The sequence below is a fragment of the Hipposideros armiger genome, unplaced genomic scaffold (genome assembly GCF_001890085.2).
Source record: "Hipposideros armiger isolate ML-2016 unplaced genomic scaffold, ASM189008v1 scaffold_787, whole genome shotgun sequence".
NCBI lineage: Eukaryota > Metazoa > Chordata > Mammalia > Chiroptera > Hipposideridae > Hipposideros > Hipposideros armiger.
In genome coordinates, this window is record NW_017732137.1 from 318803 (window position 1) to 341886 (window position 23084).

The 23084-nt window shown below is 38.0% G+C and overlaps 1 protein-coding gene across 1 annotated transcript in view; it reads left to right on the plus strand.

Moving 5' to 3' along the window:
- The window catches only part of HSD17B4 (hydroxysteroid 17-beta dehydrogenase 4), an 85111-nt gene that overhangs the window by 25412 nt on the left and 36615 nt on the right, over positions 1 to 23084 (plus strand). The window contains exons 8-15 of the mRNA XM_019628412.1: positions 73 to 260; positions 8193 to 8284; positions 11499 to 11523; positions 12400 to 12528; positions 14858 to 14964; positions 16834 to 17070; positions 17898 to 17949; positions 22734 to 22805. Of these exons, the coding sequence (XP_019483957.1) occupies positions 73 to 260; positions 8193 to 8284; positions 11499 to 11523; positions 12400 to 12528; positions 14858 to 14964; positions 16834 to 17070; positions 17898 to 17949; positions 22734 to 22805 (902 nt within the window). The remainder of the gene's footprint in view (positions 1 to 72; positions 261 to 8192; positions 8285 to 11498; positions 11524 to 12399; positions 12529 to 14857; positions 14965 to 16833; positions 17071 to 17897; positions 17950 to 22733; positions 22806 to 23084) is intronic.

The following is a 23084-nucleotide window of genomic DNA, read 5'->3' on the forward strand; positions in this document are numbered from 1 at the left end:
AACCATTGTCATCCCAATAAACTTTAATTAAAAAAAAAAAAGATGACGTGGGGGAATTGATTTTCCTTTTAGAATCATTATGACTTCATCGGCTTCAGGACTATATGGCAACTTTGGCCAGGCAAATTATAGTTCTGCAAAGCTGGGCCTTCTGGGCCTTGCAAATACTCTTGCAATCGAAGGCAAGAAAAACAACATTCATTGTAACACTATTGCCCCTACTGCTGGATCGAGGATGACCGAGAGTCTTTTTCCTCAAGGTAAGTAACTTAAGATTTTTTAGTGCTATAACCCACAAACCTGTGTGAAGTGAGCTTGTAAAAACATTTAATTTTCTGAATAGTTACAAAATTATTTTCCTTACAGTATCAAAAAGGTATCATATATAATTTGTGTTCATTAAAGAAAATTTAGAAAAGCACAAAGGAAAAAATTTTTAAAATGACCCATAATTCTATCACACTGAGATAAACTTTCATTCTTTTTCTCTGTATGGGTAGATATGTATATATTGGGTTGTCGGAAAAGTCATGACATATTTTTTCTATGTTTTTCGTTGCAAAAATGCGTCATGACTTTCCCGACAACCCAATGTGTGTGTGTGTGTGTGTGTGTGTGTGTGTGTGTGTGTGTGTGTGTGTGTATTATATTTAACAGAATGGGGTAATAACATTCTTACTGTTTTATAATAATTATTTTAAAATAAATAGTTTCTTGTCTATTGGTTGTTTAGTAGCATGTTGTTTAGTCTTCACTTGTTTTTTTCCCCAGTTTTTTCTTGTAATTGATTTCTAGTTTCATACTGTTGTGGTCAGAAAAGATGCTTGATATGATTTCAGCATTCTTGAATTTATTAAGACTTGTTTTGTGACCAAATGTGATCTATACTGGAAAATGTTCTATGTACACTTGAAAAGTTGGTGTATTCTGCAGTATTGGGATGAAATGTTCTGTATATATCTGTTATAATATGTTGTTTAAGGCTAGTATTTCCTTAACTGATTTTCTGTCTGAATGATCTATCCATTGGTCTAAGTGGGGTATTAAGTCCCATTTCCTATTATTGTATTACTCTCTGTATGTCTGTTAATATTTGCTTTATATATTTAGATGCTCCTATATTGGGTGCGTATATATTTATGAAAGTTATGTCTTCTTGGATTGAAAACTTTATCATCGTGAAATGACCTTTTTTGTCTTTTGTTACAGTCTTTGTTTTCAAGTTTGTTTTGTCTGATATGAGTATTGCTATCCCAACTTTCTTTTTGTTTCCATTTGCATAGAATACCTTTTTTCATTCCTTTATTTTCAGTCTGTGTGTGTCTTTCTGTCTGAAGTGAATCTCTTGTAGGCAGCATATAGATGTGTCTTGTTTTTTTATCCATTCAGTCACCATATGTCTTCAGATTGGAGAATTTAGTTCATTTACAAATAATTACTAATAAGTGTATATTTATTGTCATTTTAAAAATTGTTTTGTAGTTCTTCTCTGTTTCTTCTTTTCTTGGTCTCTTCCCTTGTGGTTTAATGGTTTTCTTTAGTGTTATGGTTGGGTTTTTTCTCTTTATTTTTTGTGTATTTATTGTAGGCTTTTGGTTTGTGGTTACCATGAGGTTCATGTATATCTACCTATATACATAGCAGTATATTTTAAGCTGATAGTTGCTTAAGTTCTAACACATTCCAAAAGCACTATATTTTTATTCCCCCACCATATTTTGTATTTGACATCATATTTTACATCTTCTTATATTCCCTAACTACTTATTGTAGTTATAGTTGATTTTACTACTTTCATCTTTTAACCTTCATACGGGCTTTTTTTTTTTTTTAAGATTTTATTGGGGAATTGGGGGAAGGGAACAGTGTTGGGGAATTGGGGAAGGGGAACAGCCAAGTTATTGTCCTTCAATCTTAGTTGTGGAAGGTGTAGCAAGCTCAACCCCAAGTCCAGTTGCGCTGCTCAGCTGAAGGTGCTGTGTTCAGTTAGTTGCGGGTGGGCGTAGCCACCATCCCATGCGGGAGTCAAACCAGCAGCCTTCTTGTTAAGAGGCACGCTCTATCCACTGAGCCACACCAGTGGCAGCTCAGCTCAAGGTGCCGAGTACAGTCTTAGTTGCTGGTGGGCATAGCCACCAGCCCATGTGGAAGTCGAACCGGCAGGCTGGTCGTTAGGAGCACGTGCTCTCACCAGCTGAGCCATCCTGCCACCTTTTGGCAGCTCAGTGGCAGCTCAGCTTGGGTGCAGCTCACTGGCCTATGTAGGAATCAAACCGGGGACCCTGTTGCTCAGAGCTTGCACTCTTGAGCAAGCTCTTAACCAACTGAGTTACTCGGCCAGCCCCATACTGACTTTTTAAGTGGCTGAACAACTGCCTTTATTATATATTTGCATTTACCAGTGAGATTTTTTTTTATATGTATTTTCTTATTTCTAGTTATGGCTTTTTCCTTTCTACTTGAAGACCCTTTAACATTTTTTTTGTAAAGCTGATTTAGTGGTGATGAGTGTCTTTAGTTTTGCTTCTCTGGGAAACTTCTCCTATTCCTTGTGATAACCTTATGGGGTAGAGTAGAGTATTCTTGGTTATAAGTTTTTTTTCTTTTTAGCATTTTAAATACATCCTGCCACTCCTTTCTGGCCTGAAAAGTTTCTACTGAAAAATTAGCTGATAGTCTTATGGGGTTTCCCTTGTATATGAGAAGTTGTTTTTCTCTTGTTGCCTTTAAGATTCTCTTTTTATTTTTAACTTTTGCCATTTTTTATTATAAAATGTCTTGATGTAGACCTCGTTGGGTTCATGTTGTTTAGGACTCGCCGTGTTTCCCGAATCTGGATGTCTGTTTCCTCCCACAGGTTAGCGAAGTTTTCTCTTGTCCCCTTCTGGTACCTCTATAACATGAACGTTAGTGTGCTTGATGTCCTGGAGGGCCCTTAAACTATCCTCATTTAAAATTTTTTATTTCTTTTTGCTGTTCTGACTGGGTGATTTCTATTCTGTCTTTCAGATTACTGATCTCTTCTTTATTTTTTTTTTAAGATTTTTATTGGGGAATTGGGGGATGGGAACAGCGCTAGGGAATTGGGGGAAGGGGAACAGACAAGTTGCTGTCGTTTTGTTCTTCAGTCTAGTTGTGGAGGACGTTGCTTCATTGGCCCAAGTTGGCACTATCATTGCACTCTTCCCAGGCGAAGCAGATCAGTTGCCGGCTTCTGGACGGCCGCTCACTGCGGCTGCTGGCCGGTCACGCTGGCTGCTGGATACACACGGTAGCCCATGGCAACCCACTGCAGCAGGGGCTGCAGCCTACGCCGTCACCGGTGACTCACGGCAGCCCAGGTCCAGGTTGAGCTGTTGTTCAGCATCTTAGCTGCAGAGGGCAGTGTCACTGGCTCTCATATGTGGGATCCAAACCAGGGCCCTCTCGCGTCCCAAGCCAGTTCTTAACCATCGCGCCACTCGGCCGGCCCATACTGATCTCTTCTGTATCAAGTAATCTGTTGTTGATTCCTTCTAATGTATTTTTTTATTTCAGTTGTATTCTTCAGCTCTGATTGGTTCTTTCTTAATATTTTCTCTTTGCTGAAGTTCTCAATGTTCTTTCATTCTTCTCCTGAGTTCAGTGAGCATTTTTATGACCATTATTTTGAACTCTTTATAGGGTAAATTACCTATCTTCATTTTATTAGTGTTTTTGTGTGGGGATTTTGTTTTGTTTTTTTTGTTTGGTATGTATTTCTCTCCTCATTTTGTTTGACTTTTTGTGTTTGTTTCTATGAATTAGGCGAAACAGCTCCCTCTTCCGGTCTTGAAGGAGTGGCCTTGTATATGAGCAATCCCTGTATAGACTATGTGTGCCAGGTGCTTTTTGGCAGGCTGGCTGGAATTGGAGCAGGCATGGTTCGGGAGAGACCCAGGATGTTCTGTGTTGGGGCCATCTTGGTGTGATGGTTGGAGCTGGAGTGGGCATGGGTTGGGGCTGTTCTAGAGCACAGTGTGCTGGGAATACCCTTGTGGGATGGCTGGAGCTAGCGCAGGTGCAAGTCTGGGTGTCCTGGGGCATGCCATGCTGGGGCCACTTTGATGGGATGGCTGGAATTGGAGTGGGCATGAGCCTGGGTGTCCCAGGGTACATTGTGTCAGGGTTGCTTGGCACGATGGCTAAATCTGGAGGAGGTGCGGGCTTGGGGTGTCCTGGGACATAACTTGCCAGTTGTACCCTGGTAGGAGGCTGGATTGGGTGCAGGTTGGTGGGGTCCCTGGACATTCGGCACTGGAGCCATCTTTGGGGGATGGCTGGAGCTGGTGTGGACCAGGGACTGGGGCGTACCGAAACAGCCTTGGCAGGCCAGCTAGAGTGCCTGGACTGTGCCCCTGCCCATGTTGTCAGGGTGAAGGGGTAACCTAAAAAATGATACTGGAGAGGGTTCCAGCGGTTCCCCACCCAGTTGGCAGACACTCCAGACTTTGTAAATGGATTTCCTTTACATATAGCCTATGTGCCCTTTCCTATAAACTGCTGTTTTTTAGCTTTGCGCCAGGGTGGTTGAGTCTACATGCAGGCCCTTCAGTGATTCCACTACTGCAGGTCACAGTGCTGGAGATGGGGTTCCCGTCATTACCACGTCTCTGTATCTTCTACCCTCCTCTGGATGGTCCCTCTATCATTTTTTTGTGCAGAAGCTGTTCATTCAGCCCTCAGTTCTTCAGTTGCTCTACGTGTAGGTGTATATTCAGTGTGTTTGTGGGAGGAGTTGAGTTCAGGGTCTTTCTACGCCATCATTTTGGACCCTTATTTTGGTTTTTAGTTTTTATAGCTTAGAAAAAGCTGAAAATTTATTTTGCCCCAGAGTTTTGTTTTTCTCTTCCTCCGAAATATCACTTATAGGCTATCAAAGGAATTATGTGTAAAAACCATATGTTATGAGTAATATGTGGACACATTTGTAGTTTCTTTTTCCTCTTTGAAATATATTTGGTAACTGGAAAGTAATGTATGTAACTTAACATGTTTCTTACATGAAGTGAAGCGTAATCCTGGAATAAAGACCCATGAACTAACTTCCCAAGCTGTATTAGTTATTTACTGCTGTGTGATAAATTACTCCAAAACTTAGTTGATTAAACAGCAAGCATTTACTATCTCACACAGTTTCTGGGGTCTAGAATCTTCAGTGGCTTAGCTGGGAAGTTCTGGTTCTGGGTCTCTAATGAGGTTTTAACGAAGCTGGTTGCTGGGACTCCAGTCACTCAGAAGCTTGCTGGGTTGTAGGATCCTCTTTCAAGCTCATACGTGCACACGACAGGAGGCTTCCATTCCTTCCTCGCTGTTATCTGGAGGACTCAGTTTCTTACCATGTGGGTTTCTCTAGCGGACTACTCTTGATATAGCAGCTGGCTCCCCATCAGAGCTAATAATTTGAAAGAGAGAAACAGTCACCAGGACAGAAGTTGGCAATATCTTTTAATTTCAGAAGTGACATAGTATCACTTCTGTCCTGTTGGTCACAGAGACCAACTCTGGTATTATATATTGTGGGAGGGGACTGTAAAAAAGGGTGAACATGAGGAGATGGGGATCACTGGGGCCATCTTTAAGACTAGCTGTCATGCAACCCCAAAACTGGCATCTATCTTTGTTACCCTTTCATCCCAAATCCCTTGCTTCCCCCAAGATGTAATCACTTAAAGAAAATGATTGGTTTTCATTTCCTTACCCTTTCTTAAAAAAATAATAAATACATGGCTAAACACTCTATTGTTTGGTTTGCTTGATTTTGATCCTTATGAAATTGTAATATACTATATATTTTTAGGGAGGGATTGCTCTTTGATTTTTCTCCACACAGTGTTATATATCTAAGATTAATTCATGTTATGTTTAGCTATAGTTCACTCATTTTTACTGCTGTGTGATAGCCTATTATGTAAATTTATCTAATTGGTATCAATGGACATCTTGGTTTGGGTCCAGTTTATTTGCTTTTTTGAACAGTGCTGCCTTTTTTTTTTTTTACAGTGTTACCACCCTTGTTCACGTGTCCTGGGTCACATGAACAATAATTTTTCTAGGGTGTGTACTTAGAAGTAAAATTGCTGAGTTATGGAATATATAAATGCTAAACTTAAGATAATGCTAAATTATTTTCAAATAGGTTAAGCCAATTTAACATCCAGCCAATGGTTCCAGAGTTCTCACTGGTCTCTGGTTGGGTCAGGGATCTCCAGGATCACCTTCAGGCTCGGTGATGCGCTAGAATTCACAGAACTCAGACAAAGCTCTTACAGTAATGGTTATGGTTTTTTAGAGTGAAAAGATACGGGTTAAAATGAGCAGAGAAGCAAGGCACATGGGGTGAGATTCAGGAGAAACCAGGCCTGATGCTGTGAGGTGTTGCCAGCCAGGGAGGCCTGCCTGAGCCTTGGTGTCCAGGGTTTTATTGGTGGTCAGTCATGTAAGCCCGTGCCCCTGCATGGTTGACCTCTGCTACTCAGACTTCAGCCCCTCAGAGCAAAAATAGGCTTCATCATAAGTCGCATGGTTAGCATACACTATCTGATCACAGATAGTTCTGAATGGCCCAAGGGCTCAGGCATACAAAAACCCTCTTAGTAGGCAGATTATTCCAAGGCTCAGAGCTCACCCCCCAGGAGCTGGCCAAGGGCCAGTCCTGAAGACAGACCTTTCTAGGATTGTGTAGAGTTTAAGCAACCTTGGCCTGCAGAGTTAACCCTTTTCTACAGTCTGGTCCTTCCCCAAACTTGGCATTGTCAATATGTGCCAATCTACTGAGTATGAAATGGTATCTCATTGAGATAGTCTCAGGAATTTCACTTACCCTGTTGAGCCTTGTTTTTTGTTTATAAGATTGAGTTGAATAACATGCTAGCTAACTTATGAGTTTGGAAATGTGTTTTGAGTACTGGAAAGCAAGAATATTTACATACATTGTTAGTGGTAATATGTAAAATAAGATGCAAGGCAGAAATATTTTTTCCATGTGACATGTTCTTTTTTTCTCACCTAATGGATGCTGAGTTGGATTTTGTGTTTATTGTTGCATTCAATACTATAAAGTTAGTCAACTCAAACTTCAAAATCTCTATATAAATATCTTTTAACATGCCATTTTGCAATTACTATATAAAGGAAATTAGAGGAATGTTATGTCTTGAGATGAATGATATGCAGGTTAAGAATTTGTTTTATCATGTAATTTGATATGGTTGGAATCTCCCTTTGGTTTTTTCCTCATACTTATAACAGAGAGTGGAGAACAGTGTACCACTAGCCTTTTTACATACTGGAGAGCTTTTAGAGGTTATAAAGTGAAAAGTTTTTGGAGCTGCTCTTCAATTTATGGAGATTGTAAATATCGTTGTTACTCTGGCATATTAATATAAAATTATGTTTTGTCATTTCACGATTAAAATTTGCAAGTATTGGATTCTGTAAAGATTATAAAGTAAGCATGTTAACAAATTGAATCTCATTTGAGCCTGGGAACAACTTGATGGAAGAGGTAGGGAAAGCACTTTACTTACCGTCTTGTTGATGAAGACACAGGGCCAGGGGAGTTGAGTGATGTGCTCACAGTCCCAAGTGGCCTGCAAGGCAGGGCTAGCAGTAAAATCCATGTCTTCATACTCCTTGTGTAGTACTTTTCTGTTCCATTAAGTTGCTCACAGAAAGGATGCAGTGGGAAAATATTTCTTACACTTTGTTACTTATCAGTAATGGTCGCAAGGTCCATTTCACATCATTATCTTATTGCCATTACAATTGTCAGTAGAGCTGTTTTTTTTCCCGCCTAGCTTCTGGTTAAGTAGCTGGGAGAACAAAGAAGTTCTGAGACTGGATGGTACCTGAGCTCTTCACGTTACATATAGCACTGCACATCAGTCTTTGCCTAGGCAGCTCTGACTTGTCTTCTCCTGAATATTATGTTACCTGTCTTGGAAAAGTATGTTTGATGTATTTAATGTCAGAAGCTGGAGAGAGCTTTAGGAATGTCCCCATTGGGATGGAAAATGTTGAGAAGCCTTGAATGTTAATTAATTATATTTAGTTTTTTTCTTATTTATTTAAATTACCTATAATTTTATAAGTAAGAAGTTCTCAGAAAGTAATATGGTTGATTAAATATGTATGCTTGTTTAAACACTTTTTTTTTTTGGTGTTTATTTCAGATATTATGGAATTTCTGAAGCCGGATTATGTGGCACCCCTGGTTCTTTGGCTTTGCCACGAGAGTTGTGAGGAAAATGGTGGCTTGTTTGAGGTATTCTGAACCTTCCTGCTTTCCCCCAAAGTAATATTTGTGTAATTAAGTAGAAAAAAGTGATTTAAAAATGATATTTTCAGTTGTTCACATTGTAAAAATCTACATCAGTTGACACCTCTTGCATATTTTTTAAATACTATGGTTATGTGTTAATTAAGGTTAAAACAAGTGTTGATTAATGTCCTTTTTTGAGAAAATAACAGCAACTTCATAAATTCTGTTTTTATCTAGTTTTTCATTTCTAATATTCTTACCAAATAAAAATGTGGCTCATTTCATGTGTTTAGTCAAACAAATAGAGAAAGTGTTATTTGGTTAGAGAAGCTCAGTGGTAAAGGAGAAGGATGAGCTTAGGGATTAGAGTCAGCCAGGCCAGATTTTTTGTTTGTTTGTTTTGTTAAGATTTTATTGGGGAATCGGGGAAGGGGAGCAGACAAGTTGCTGTCCTTTTTTGTTCTTCAGTCTAGTTGTGGAGGATGTGTTGTCACTGGCCCATGTTGGTATTATCACTGCACTCTTCCCGGGTGAGGCAATTGCTCACCGGCCACTGGATGGCTGCTCACAATGGCTCATGGCAGCTCACGCCAGCTGCCAGCCACTCACGGTAGCTTACGGCAGCCCACTGCAGCAGGGGCTGCAGCCTATGCCGCCGCCTCAGGGCAGCCCAGTTTTAGGTAGAGCTGTTGTTCACCATCTTAGCTGTAGAGGGCCCAGTGTCACTGGCCCTCATGTGGGATCTGAACCAGGACTCTGCTGCTCAGAGCTGGCATCCCAAGCCAGCTCTTAACCAACGCGCCATTCTACCGGCCCAGCCAGGCCAGGTTTTGATTCTTGATTTGGTCATTGCTAGCTTTCTGGAATTTTGTACAGATTAACCTCCCTGAGCTTTGGTTTCCTTGGGATTTTGTTGTAACAACTAGAAATTATACTTTTAAACTCTTAGCATAGGAACCTAGTGCATAGCCATCACTCCTCAATTTTAAATATTACAGCAGCATAGTAGGAATTTAGTCTGGGTATGATAGATCAGTAAAACAACTTCTTACTTATCTTAACTTTAAAAAATAAACTTCTATTTTTCCGTGTTGCAAAACTTTTAATGTTTATAACAGTAAAAGCCACACATAATCCCACTATCTAGTGAGACCCAGTTTTCACTCCGTAGTCAGTATTTTTTTATCTCTTTATGCCAGTATATACATTTTCGATTCCTTATTTGAGTTTGATCTTTTTTCTAGCATGAACTGTTATATTTAAGACACCCCCCCCCCCGCCCCTTTATTTGATTCTCTGTTAATAGTGAACCTGTCATATGAGGAATACTATGACATCCAAAAATATTTCTTGGTAGCAAAATAACCTGGCTCAAGTTGAAGTGAATTATGTATTAGCCTGATTCATTTGAATAAAAAGCTGATAAGTAAATAAAAAAGTCTACACATGTCTAAGCAGAGCTATGTGCCTCCACTTTCTGAATCACAGCCATTGAATATGAATTGTGGAAAATTAGAGGTGGAAAGAACTTTACAACTCTAAATTTACAGAAGAGGAAAATTTAATAATGTCAAGCCATACAAAGCTCAAAATTTGGCCAGCCTGTCTTTTTTTTGTTTTGTTTTGTTTTTTGTGTTTTTTTTTTTAGCTGAGCCATCCTGCCACCTGTTGGCAGCTCAGCGGCTGCTCAGCTCAGGCCGGAACTCGAACCACTGTTGCTCAGAGCTCAAACTCTTGAGCAAGCTCAACCAACTGAGCCACTCAGCCGGCCCCCTGGGCAGCCTGTCTTTTATCTCATTAGGGAATTTTTAAAAACTTTTTATCTTTTACAGTTATATTAATTCTGTCAACAAAAGTATGTGCTTTTTGTAGAAAACTTCAACAACACAGGAAATTATATAGAAGAAAATAGAAATCACCCACATTACCACTATTTAGAGATAACTAAGTTAATATTGTTATGTATCCTCCTCCAGTCTTTTATTAGCTGTGCATTTTACATGAATGGTCTTTTTGTAGACATGCATTTTATACACGCACTCACACATGCACAATTAGGAGTGTGTATAGATGAAGTTTTGTGTGTTGTTTTACTATATTGTGAACATTTTTAGTAAGGAACATTTGGTATGCATGATTAATAAAATACAGTAAGATGTGTGTGTAATATCCTGACGCCAACCTCGAAAGTAACTTGCCCCTTAGTTTGCGAAGTTTAGATGGGTAACTAGCGTGGCAGATACAGATTCCTTGGCTAGCTGAGCTGTTGTTTCTAGCACCTGAGAGGGGCATGCAGCTTGTTCCTTCACTCCCAAAATATGGCAGAATATGGCATCTCGTGCCTGTTATTAAAACCGCTGCTGATTTATCTACTCTAACAGCGTCCAGACTGATGAGTCTATTATAAAAGGTGTGTGCATGTTAATATAATGGCAAAGGGTGATTGAAAAGCCATACCCCATGAGCGTGAAGCCACTGAGAGGTGTGCTGTCTACTGATTAATTTTCTCCTGTCATATATATGTGAAATTCGTGTGATCAGTTGTGGCACTGTAGTTGTGGTGTTTGAAGGTATGACAAACAGATTTTCTTTACATCAAACTTTTTCTTCTGAGGATATCTTTGAATGACTTCTAAGAAAAAAATTTAACTTCCTGTGTGGTACTTAATGTATTTGGTCATTTGCTTTATCTTTATTTAAGGTGTTTCATTAAATTGACTATATGTAGTTCATTAAGTCAAATCCTGGTTTTATTTTTCCTTGCTTTTAATTTTTTTATTCATGAGACCTTTGTAGAGGGACATATATTTTGAGGCTGTGATGTGCTAGACAATTTTACTATTTATATATTGTTTAACCTTCACAGTTACCTCATGAAGAGTGTATTATTATCCATATTTTACATAAGGGGAAACTTAGCTTTAGGGAAGTCAGATGACTTCCTAGTCAGTAGAAGAACTGGTATCAAAGCTTGGTTTCTGACATCAGAGTCATGCATTTCTATTACATTGTGCTGCTTTGTATTATACTTATCCTTTATAACACGAACAGTGCAGTCATGGGGGCCAGTGGACTTTTGTAGAGCTGTATTATTTTCATACATTGTCATCTAGCATTCTAATATTGTTAGTAAGATAGTTGCCTGTTGTCTTAATTCTAAAATTCTATTAGTGATTTCACATCAGATGGTATAACGTTTTTCCTGTCTTTTTGGTAGGTTGGAGGAGGATGGATTGGAAAATGTAAGTCTCTTTCGTTTTTTGCTTTGCCATAATTTCCATATCTTTAAACCTACATATCCAATTAAAGCTGGGTAAAGATCTTGTCAAATGCCTAACCATTGGATCGAGTGCATGCATATTCAAGCTCAAACATTGTTACACCAACAGGTATTCTAAAGCATGGACGTTGTCCTGCAGGCCTGTGGCATTTTCAAGCATCTGTTTAATTTTCTTTCTGTCGCAGTCCTTATTCATGGCCTGCCCAGTCTTATTGAGAACTGGCTATTCCCTTAGACAGCACAGTCTCTCTCTGTGATGTTTGTCCTCCTATGTCTCTGGCATCCCACATGCTTTTTCTTACTGTTTGTGATTTTTGCGAATCTCCACGCTCCAGTTGACTTCCTGTGGAAAAGGATGAAGAACAAAGGGAGAAAAAGGGAGAATTATGTGGGACTATCTGATATAGTAATTTGGCTCTATGGAATTTTTGACCTGTTATCACCACTAGTCCTCAGTTCACTATCCAACAACGCTCTGTTCTGTTACCTTGAAGTATATTTCCCAAGTGATCTGTGGTCATGTAGTCAGTTTTTTTGGGATGAAAATATATAATTTAACTTTTTATGATTCCGCATTTCATTCTGCTTTTAGTAGTGCCTGGCATAGTCAGAAGAGAAGTTTTTCCCTTCAGTTTCAAATATGTATATATGTTTTAATGACATTATCCTAATGGGTTTGTTATTTTAGGAAAAGTGCATTTTAAGGTATGTAGTAAAACTCTTTAGAAGTTAGAATCCGTTTTCTGAAAGTTAAAAAAAAAAATTCAAGGGGCTCTTATGAATTTTACTGTCATTTACTTAAACTGTGTCAGTATCTTAGTTTTGTTTCTATAACCAGTACGCTGGGAGCGAACCCTTGGAGCCGTTGTAAGAGAGAAGAATCAGCCAATGAATCCCGAGGCAGTGAAGGCTAACTGGATGAAGATATGTGACTTTGAAAATGCCAGCAAGCCTCAGAAAATTCAAGGTAAAGCACCGCAAGTCAGTTCCGTCCTGCTTGGGGAACCAGAGGCGATCTCTCCTCTTATGGAATTGCCTTCTACCGTTATTTTAACTGTGGTGACTTAGACACTTGAATCATCTAGAGTACATTTTCTGCTCTTGTATGTATTAGAACTCTTCCAATTTAAGACAGGTATGTCACTCTCACTGTTAGTTTTCCAGTTTTTTTATAATCCTGTTTTTTTGTGGTGTGTGTGGTTGGGGGATGGTATGAAGGGGTATCCATTTGTGCTGAATGCATCCGTTCCCCATCTAATGGTTGGTTTCAAAGTCTTCCGTTATCTAACCCTGTGCTCCTTATATGACCTGATTTTTCTGTATCTTCTAAAATGTTTATTTAAGCCTGTTTTATTTAGACTTGGCTCTTTTCTGTCTAGTGAATAGATTTTGCTGTTTTAGTACTTGGTCTTTGTGACTGTTTCTCTGTCTTTCTAAAATGCCCCTTTTTCCTTTCATTAGTGCTTCTTTAGAAAAACTCAAGGCTCAGATATTCAACACAACCTCCCCAGTTATCCTGGGCTACACTGATCTCTTTCTTAGCTGAATTCTTACCCCTTGAGCATTGACTCATAACTACTTTCCAGTGCTTTTGTTTCCTAAGTTTATGGATTCTTAACTGCATAGTAAATCCCTTTGGCAGCAGAGACTGTCTTGTATGTGCTTGTTTGGTATTTGGTGCTATCATAGTGCAGAAGTCATAGAAAGGATTTAGTAAATGCTTGTTACCTTGAATTATTGAATCATCTATGATGTATCACAGGAATGGATAAATAAAAGTCACATTAGTTTTTCTAGTATAACTCACATATGCTTATAGTACATGAATGTTAAAGGACCTTTCTAGGAAAGATCATGAATTCGGGTTATTTTACAGAAAAATTTGGGTTTTTTTTACTTTTAGCAATTTTATATATAATGTTTGATAGAAGAATATATCTGAAAAATGAATATTTTGGGGGTTTTTCCCCCCTTTCCTTAATGACCCTTTCCTGACTTCTGGAGTACTCACTGAAATTTTATTATGCCTTTTCTCAATCAGATGATAACATGATTGTTATGTCGTTAATGATAGCATTTTCTGTATTCTGTATTTTGATATTTGAGATAAATTTAGTCTATGAAGAACAGTCACCTGTCATTGAAAATGAATGAAAGGAAAAAGGAAGAAGTATATTAAAAACTTTTCTTTAATGTCAGTGTTCCACCTTATTGCCTTAAAAGTATTAGACTAACATAAAAGAAAAGCTAATTAAATGAATTATGTAATTGTAAATGACAAGATACCTCTAGTATTTGAAGTACACTTGGGGGAAAAAATCTTGCATTTTTATAGAATTGAGACTTTCCAGAGCACCTATTCCAGTGTTCTCATTTTGCAGATGAATTAACTTCCAGATGAACTAAATCACTGGCCCAAGCTTTCTCAGTGTTGGAGGCAAGTGTTAGCTCAGGTTGTCTGTCTCTTAGTGCAGTACTTTTGGCCTGTACCAAGGTGGCTTTCAGTCAGATAGCCTCCTTTCTAGCAATCGGAACAGGGTGGTAAGAAGTGGCTTAGTAGACAGGAAGCCTGTCCACTAGAGTCAGCAGGATGGGCCGATATCCCTGATCATCTCACGTTCTGTAGTTTGGTTATAGTTTTTGTCTGAGTTTAGAAGGAGGCCCATATCTCTGACGTTCGTTAGGTCCCAGAACCTTTGGAATTGTATGACATATATGGCTGCTTCACGAGTCTCCTTTATTAACCTTATAGACCCCAGAAGAGCAGTTTCTGAAACCTGTCTGGAGTCACTGGTCATGATGGTTTTCTCTGGGAGAATTTTTAGTACTATCTTCAGAGCTGTTACTTGTACTGAGACCAGCGTGGTGGGGTGGGTAAGCTTCAGCTTGTTCCATTCTAGATGAGGGGTGTTGATGTTGGGGAGAGAAGGAACATTAGCTGTCCCTCCACCAAACAGAAATTGCATTTCTGTGGACAAAGATCCCACTTGACAGAGTTGTAAAATCTCAGAGACGTTGCAAAACGCAGAGCCTCTTTAGAATCTTAACGTGTGAAGAGTATGTTGGACAATGCCTTGTTTTTCATTGAAAACACCCAGTTAGTTGTCTTTGGTCTGTTTCAAAGTCTACCATTTTTGCCTGTAATAGCCTGCCATCATAGATTGAGTTCATGAGTGCCCGGGAAGAGCCTTCAGCAGGCTTGCTGAATGTCATAGGAATAATTATCTAGCACATTGTAGCTTTTCTTAAGTCACGTCTTTAACAAAAGCATTTTTAATGTTGTTTTTTTTTTTTAGATACAGTTGGCAGTATAGTCGAAACTACAGGTAAAATAGGTTCAGATGGAAGAGTTTCGACAAATCATACCAGTCAGGCGGCATCATCAACAGCCACATCAGGATTTGTAAGTGGGGAAAAAGCCTAAAACTGTGCCTTCTCTGGAGAGCTCTTTTTCCTTTTTTCTTTTCTTTCCTTTCATACAAAATGTTATTTTCCAAGCTATTAATTTAGTGTTAAATAGGATATATAAGTGATCGCAAAACTTTTCATAAAATATGTAGTAAATATTTATAGAATTTGAATGAATATAAGGCTAAAATAATAAATGTACCTTTTACTTTCTCTTCTTCAGTGTAATTAGACGCCTTTTATTTTTTTTTGAGCATCATTGATAATCCTAGTTTAGTCACTATTTTTCTAACTTTTTAGAAAAGGATAATTTATTTTATTGCCTCTTCTGAGTCATTCGTTTTAAGGAAAAGCACTGATAGATTGTATTTTGGAAATATTTCAATTCAACATGGCTGCAGGTAAAAAGCCTCCCATTGTGTCAGAAATGCTAATAGAATTGTGGTTGTAGCCCACGTGAAGTTTGCCGACTTACTGTTTCCTATACTTATCCTTAAAAAAAAAAGCTTATAGTACATAAATAGTATGAAATAAATCATTTGACACATTTGATTTTGGTGTTTTGTGACATAGTACTGACATAGTGATAAAATTAATCTAATTTTAACCCTGAGAATGTGATCAGTTTATAAGTGTGATTTTACTTTAGAATAGCGGTTAGCAAACTTCTTTGGTAAAGGGCTAGGTAGTAAATATTTTAGGCTTTCTGGAGCACATACTGTTTCTGTCACATATTCTTGATTTTCTTTTTTTTTTTTTAACCACTCTTTCAAAATGTAAAAACAAGTCTTAGCTCTCAGCCGTTGTTTTACAATGCCTGCTTTAGAATGAAAGCGATTGAAAATTGGGCATCATTCTTTTATAACCTAATATATGCTTCACACATTAGCTGGGCATAACATCACTAAATAGAAAAATAACATCCAATTAGATAAAGGACGTTCCTGGGAAGGAACATCAGGTAAAATCTCACTTTAACTAAAACCATTATGAGGCAGTCTAATTTACAGGCGTTAAGCAGTGTTTTGCTCATCTGTTTATAGTGAAAATTTTTTTTTTTTAATTGGGGAATTGGGGGAAGGGGAACAGACAAGTTGCTGTCCTTTTGTTTTTCACTCTAGTTGTGGAGGATGTTGCTTCACTGGCCCAAGTTGGCACTGTCATTGTGCTCTTCTGGGGTGAGGCAGATCAGTCGCTGGCTTCTGGACAGCCGCCGGCTTCTGGACAGCCGCCGGCTTCTGGACAGCCGCTCGCACAGGCTGCTGGCTACACACAGTAGCCCATGGCAACCCACTACAGCAGGGGCTGTAGCCTATGCCATCGCCGGCGACTCATGGCAACCCAGCTCCAGGTTGAGTGTCACTGGCCCTCATATGTGGGATCCGAACCGGGGCCCTCTGGCATCCCAAGCCAGCTCTTAACCAACGCGCCACTCGGCCGGCCCTACAGTGAATTTTTATACAATGGATCCTATAGGGCAATTCACTATCCCTATTTATAACAAAGTCATTATTTTTTATATTTTTGGGTAGCTAATAGTTGCTGAATTAACAGAGCTTTCCAGATCAGAGATAGGAAAGTTGAAGATGAGACATACTATCTCTTAGCAAGAAGCAAGCAATAAAAAAGTACTCACCTGTAAATGAAGTTCTTTTCTACACATTATCTAATTGGTTTCTATTTTTAAAAAATCATGTAATGAAGCAATTATAATACTCTATTAAATTCACTACAGTGACATTCTAATCATATCTTTTCAAAAGCAAAACTAGGTATATAAGCAGTTAATAGTTTTGAAAAGTTAAAATTTTAAAGATTTGAAAATATGAGTGAAAAAATTATTTTCTATAATTTTGTCCTGTAGGTTGATGCTATTGGCCATAAACTTGCTCCATTCTCTTCGGCTTACACAGAAATGGAAGCTATTATGTATGCCCTCGGAGTCGGAGCATCAATCAAGGAACCAAAGGATTTGAAATTTATTTATGAAGGAGATTCTGACTTCTCCTGTTTGCCTACCTTTGGAGTTATTTTAGCTCAGAAATCTATAATGTCTGGAGGATTAGCAGAGATTCCTGGGCTTTCAATCAACTTGGCAAAGGTATACATAATACCTTTATTTTGTTTTTTTCTGTTTATTTAAATGTGATTGATAAACATCACATTCTATGTGTGTTTGTCCATTAATAAAACAGTTTATAGTGGTTTATTCTGGGTTCTGAGGAAGACTGGGAACTGAGCTGTCCCATGGCAGTAAAATGTGGACATTTGGATATGTGGGTCAGGTTTTGTGTTTTTCCCTTACTACTGTTTTCCTACACATATTGTTATATTCTTGCTTTGGTACATTGAGGTTAAGTGGCTATAAAGTTACATGTTCTTAGTATCTACTCTTTGTAGATAATTTACAAGCTATTATACTGAGGAAATGTTGAAACTGATAGTGCTTTTACTTTGAATATGGTTGTAAGGTTTATATTTCTGTTTTGGTTGTGTTTGATATGTGTGACCTGACATTACTAGCATTAGTCATTTTGTTAATTTTTCTTCTAAATACATATTTATCAGATACCCAGTATGTTCCAGGCATAGTGATAAGCACAGGAAATACAGCTTAGTTTAGGGTCTCCATTGGCAAATAATTCATAATTATCAGTCAACAAGGATTTATGAATGTCAATAAAGAGCACATATATAAGATATCTTCTCTGCTCCAAAAGAGCTGACAGTCTTTAGATTGGAGGACTGAATTGTGATTATTTCTGAATCATGATTAAGAAGTAGACGCCAAACTGAGACAGGTAATTTGAGGGAATTTGTGAGGTGAGCGTGTGGACAGTGAAATGTCACTTGTGATTGGCAATATCCACAGGCAGAACCTGTGGAAAAAGCGAGTCTGCTAATGAAATTTTGCTTCCTCTGACATAGGTTCTTCATGGGGAGCAGTACTTGGAGTTATATAAACCACTTCCCAGAGCAGGTGAGTTCTGGATACACTGATTCCGTAATCATATCAGTTTATTTTCTGACCAACCTTCCAAACTATGTCAATATGTTAAATTGGCATACAGTGACCTGCATAAACTGTATCACAAATTAATTATATGCTTGTCAGCCATTAAATTAGGTTGATATTAACTAGTACCTGTTTTGGTTAGGTTAATTGAACCTTGTCCTTTAATAGTGTTATTTAATAAATTACTTCAAAATATTAATAGTTTATCTGTGTTGATGTTTGTTTTATTAACACCTGAAAGGAGTGTGTGTGTGTGTGTGTGTGTGTGTGTGTGTTCTAAGTCATTATATATGATCAGTTATGATTCCTATAAATGTGGTTCTTCATTATTTTCTCAGGTACTTATGGTGATGCTGATTTTCATAAAGCAAACAATATTAAAAGATACAGATTTTTTTTGTAATTGGCTTTTTCTTATTTTCTTTTAGAGTAAATAAAACTAAATCTTCCTTAATCAGCTTTACTTTTCTCTATATCATCTTACTTGTTCAGTAAAGCTTCTCTTTTTATTGTTTTACTGTAATTTGATATATTTCTTTTGTTTTACTACTCTGCTGTCAGAATATTGTCTAATTATATACTGACCCCATATAAGATGGTAAAATTAAAAAAAGTATCATCTTACATTATATAATATAGAGGTCAGCAAGTAGCTAGAATCGTACTTTAATTTTTTCCTCAATTTTCTTATTTTACTAAAAAATGTATGAGATTCTTATTGCTTGCGGCTGAGTAGCTTTATTTCAGCGTTAATGTTACAGCATAACTTTTCACACAGCTCTTTTATCTGAGGCAGTGCACCGTGTGTGGGGACTGTGTGTTCATCAGGTATTTGCTGGATACCTGCCATGTAGAAAGCACAGTTTTTGGTTTTAGATAATTTTCTAGCCTGACTGCATATCAGAGTCACCTGTTATTATATTACCTGTTATTTTTAATAAAATAGGGATTCTGAACCCCTACCCTGGAGATTTTGTGTGCATGTGTGTGTCATGTGTTCATGGTATGATGGTGCTGGTGGTGTTGGTGGAGGCTAGAAAGCTCCCTATATGTTTTGTATGCAGCCAGCCTAACATGGGTTTGTTTGGGAACCAATGATATAAGGGAAGTAGAAATGCGTAAGACAGGTTTCTGCCTTTAGAGATTTTTAAATGTGAAGAGAGATTAGACATATACTCAAAAATGATTATAACTGAACATTGATATGAATAGGAAGGTGTGGAAAATACTTTTCTTAATTTCTTGTACCTCCTTAACCTCAAGGTATGTTTCTCATGAATTATTTTTTCTACAGTTAACTACTGTGCATTTTCTTTAAGTAGTTTTAAAGTTTACTCTCTAGTAAATATGAATATTCAAAATTCAAGATACTTATGGTTTCTTTTAACTGCAGAAAACCAAGGTTTGACCAATATTTATAATCTCTCTATAAAACACACCTGTTGATGAGACATAGGATCTCGAGCATTAGGAGGCTCATGTCAATATCTCTGTATATCCTAGTAGCTCACTTGTTAGCTGCAGAGGTACTTCCATAGGCTGATTTACTGCTCCTTGTGGTAAAAATATAAGCATTAGATGAAGTACAAGAAACGTAACAGCAGCACTTTTATTTTCCATCATGAACCAGAACATGTTCTAGTCCAGGATATACTGGTCTCTAGTTTTTCTGGATTTAAAAGTTTGACCTTGGGCCGGCTGAGTGGCTCAGTTGGTTAAGAGCTCGCTCAAGAGTTTGAGCTCTGAGCAACAGCGGTTCGAGTCCCGGCCTGAGCTGAGCAGTCGCTGAGCTGCCAACAGGTGGCAGGATGGCTCAGCTAAAAAAAATAAAAAAATAAAAAAATAAAAGTTTGACCTTTATTATGTGTCTGCTGGATATCTTTCTTTATTAGACTTACTTCTTTCTCAAGGTAATTTCTGTTACTAGGGCAAAACAATTTCACCTGGAAAGTGAGATTGATAATGCTACCAACTTTGATTCTCTGACAGGGAATATGTGACCATCAAATGTTAGTATATATAAATGTGCTTAATGAACTATAAGCATTTTGCAGATGTAATTATTATGCCAAAGTCCCAAAATAGAACCTTGTGGAGCTGTTGGATTTTTTGTTTGTTTTTTCCCCTGTTAGAGAGCCTTTATTTTTATTAATAACTTTTTCTGAGCTTTCTTGGTTTTTTTTTTGGAGCTGTGGTTTTGATTCTTAGGGTAGATTTAACCTTTACAAAGTATGAAATAACATGTTCTCAAAGACTATTTGGAAATTACAGAAAAGTGTAGAAAGAAAACAATTGTCATTATTCAACCATTGAATGTTTAATAAGTACCTATTTTATGCAGGCATTCTGCTAAGGGTTGGTAACATAACCATGAAAAGACATTATCTTTTATAGAGCTTAGAGTCTGTCTAACGATGAATAGAGATAATGGGCATTTGATAAGTATTGTGCAATATGTTATAATGGGAGACGTATAAGGTTGGCCCAGGAGAACATAAGACAGTGGAACTCAACTAACCTGGAACGCAACTTGAGGGGTTGAGGAAAACTTTTTCATAGAAATGAAATCTAAACTGAGATCTGATATTTGGAGTTAACCACGTTAAGAAGAGAATGAAAAATATTTTAGGCAAAAGAAATACGCCAAAGGTTTGGAAGTGAGAAAGAGGATTGACTGTTGGGGAACCGAAAATAGTTCATGCTTCCTTAAAGAGAGGTTGGGGAGGGAAGCAAGATATGAGAGTAGAGAGAGAAAATGGTCTTGAAAAGCCTTGAGAGTCAGATGAAGAAGTTTGGATTTTATTTTAAAAGCAATAGCCACTGAAGGATTATCAGCAGGAGAGAATTATATGATCAAATGTGGATTTTAGAAAGCATCAACTCTGGCTCATCTTTGTAATGCTTGGATTAGAAGAGAATGAGATAGAGGGAATACATTTTGTAAGAGACTTTTGTAACCTAGCTAAGAGACCATGGTTGATTGAATAGGATTGTGGACGTAAGTGCGGATGTAAGTGAAGGAATTGTGGAGACATGTAGAGAGTAGGTTGGTGTTTGACTGAACTTGGAGCTGGTCATCTGGATCCCCATCTCTCACTAATTCATCAGTTATTGGCTAATTGCTAAGCTCTAGGCATTCTACTCGGCCTGTGAATAAATGGAGTAACAGAAACAAATCTATACTCTGCCGTCATGGAGCATGTAACCTGATTGATGGGGAGGGTAGCCAGTAATCAATAACCACAAAACTAAATACAGAATTGCAACTACATGTGATAAGCGTTACAGACGAAACATACCTGATACCATTAGAACTTAAAAATAGAAGGATTTGACATTATCATGTTGATAATGGAAGTGATCTCAGGAACTGATATGAGATTTGAAAGAAAGATTTCAGGTAGGTTTGAAGTTAGGCAAAGAAGGAAAGAAAAGAGCCTTCTAGACAGAGCCAGTGGCCGGTATGAAAGCCCCCGAGAAACAGAGAGGCATAGATGAGGAGGAGCAGAGGAAGTCCAGAGTGGCTGCAGAGCCTGATAGTGGTGGGAGGGAATAGTACCACGTAGATCATGTTAGGGAGTTTCATGTTTCTCACAAGAACCTTGGGCAGTGGTGGGGAGAGGTAGCGGTGATGTGGTTGGGAAGAATAGTTAGTTACACTCAGATTTGACTTGGGGGAAAAAAATTGCCTCAGACATGTATAGAACATGTTTTAATGTATATCTGAGTGGACATGCAGGTACCTAGTTAGAAGTCTGTTGGGGTGATTCAAATGAAATGACGGTCGCTTGGGCTAGGGTGGAGAGATGGTAAGAAGTGGGTGGATTAGTGAGCTATTTATTTAGGAGGTGAAAGTGACAAATGTGGATATCATCCTTGGCTTCTTTTACACCTTGCACATCCAGGCAGTTACCAAGTTCTTAGATTCTCTCCCCTCAGTACATCTAGAATCCTTCTATTTCTTCATTTAGGCTACCATCACCTCTCACTTTCTAAGTGCTCTCTCTGCCTCCATTCTTGCTTTCTGGGCTATTCCTGTCACTGCAGCCAGAATGTTATTTCCAAAATGCAAATGTGTTTGTCACTTCCCTAGTAAAAACCCCAGGTGACTATCCATAGACCTAAGGATGAAGTCAAAACTTTTAGTATAATCTAGCTTCTCCCATTCTCCACATATTCAAGTCTTGCCACACACTTGACTCTATTTTGTGATTTGGGGTGATGCTCAAAGTTCTGGGCTGGGCAGCTGGGTGGGAATGGATTCATTCTATCGGGGACACAAGAGAAAAGCAGGTTTGAGAAAACAATGATGAGTTCACCCCCAGACAATGGTAACCTGTCAAGACATCACCAGTTAAATGATGGGAAGAAGAGCCCATAAAAAAACCCCAAGTGATTAGAGAGAAACAATGTCTTATTGAAGCCAGTAGAGTAGAGATTTGGAGGAGAATGGGGTAAATGGTATTGCTTGTGTGCTTAACAGATGTTTGTTGAATGATTGAAAATTGTTATTTTTAAAACCTGATTTATCAGAATTATTGATGTTTTAAATTTAGTGACTCAGGTATTCCGATTGCCTCTAATGTTGAATTATTCAACATTATATTGAAAATAATTTCAAACCTTAATTTTTAGTTTTGTTGAACTTACAGTGAAAATTATGTTAAATTCTCTCATGTCTCAATATAATAGTAACCTGTGATCTTTAAAACGGCCTATTTATTTATTTATTTTACTTTTCATTTTAGGAAGTTTAAAATGTGAAGCAGTTGTTGCTGATATCCTAGATAAAGAATCCGGTTTAGTACTTCTTGTGGATGGTAACTCATTTCTAGTTCTTATAATAATACTGTTAGCTTGATAGTCTTTGTATGTAACATAATATTTCACCATAGAAGTGATAATTAAATTTGTATTTGTCTTCTAATTTGTGAGAAATCAAAACAAGCATTCTATATATTTATAAGCTTTTAGAAAATAAGGGAGGAGGGGCAGGAGTAGATTGGGGTAGGGGTGGGGAGAGTGAGGCATTTCAGGGGATTTGAGATAACATAACCAAAGCACAGACATAGAAATGTCGCTGGTATAGAGAAAGTAGA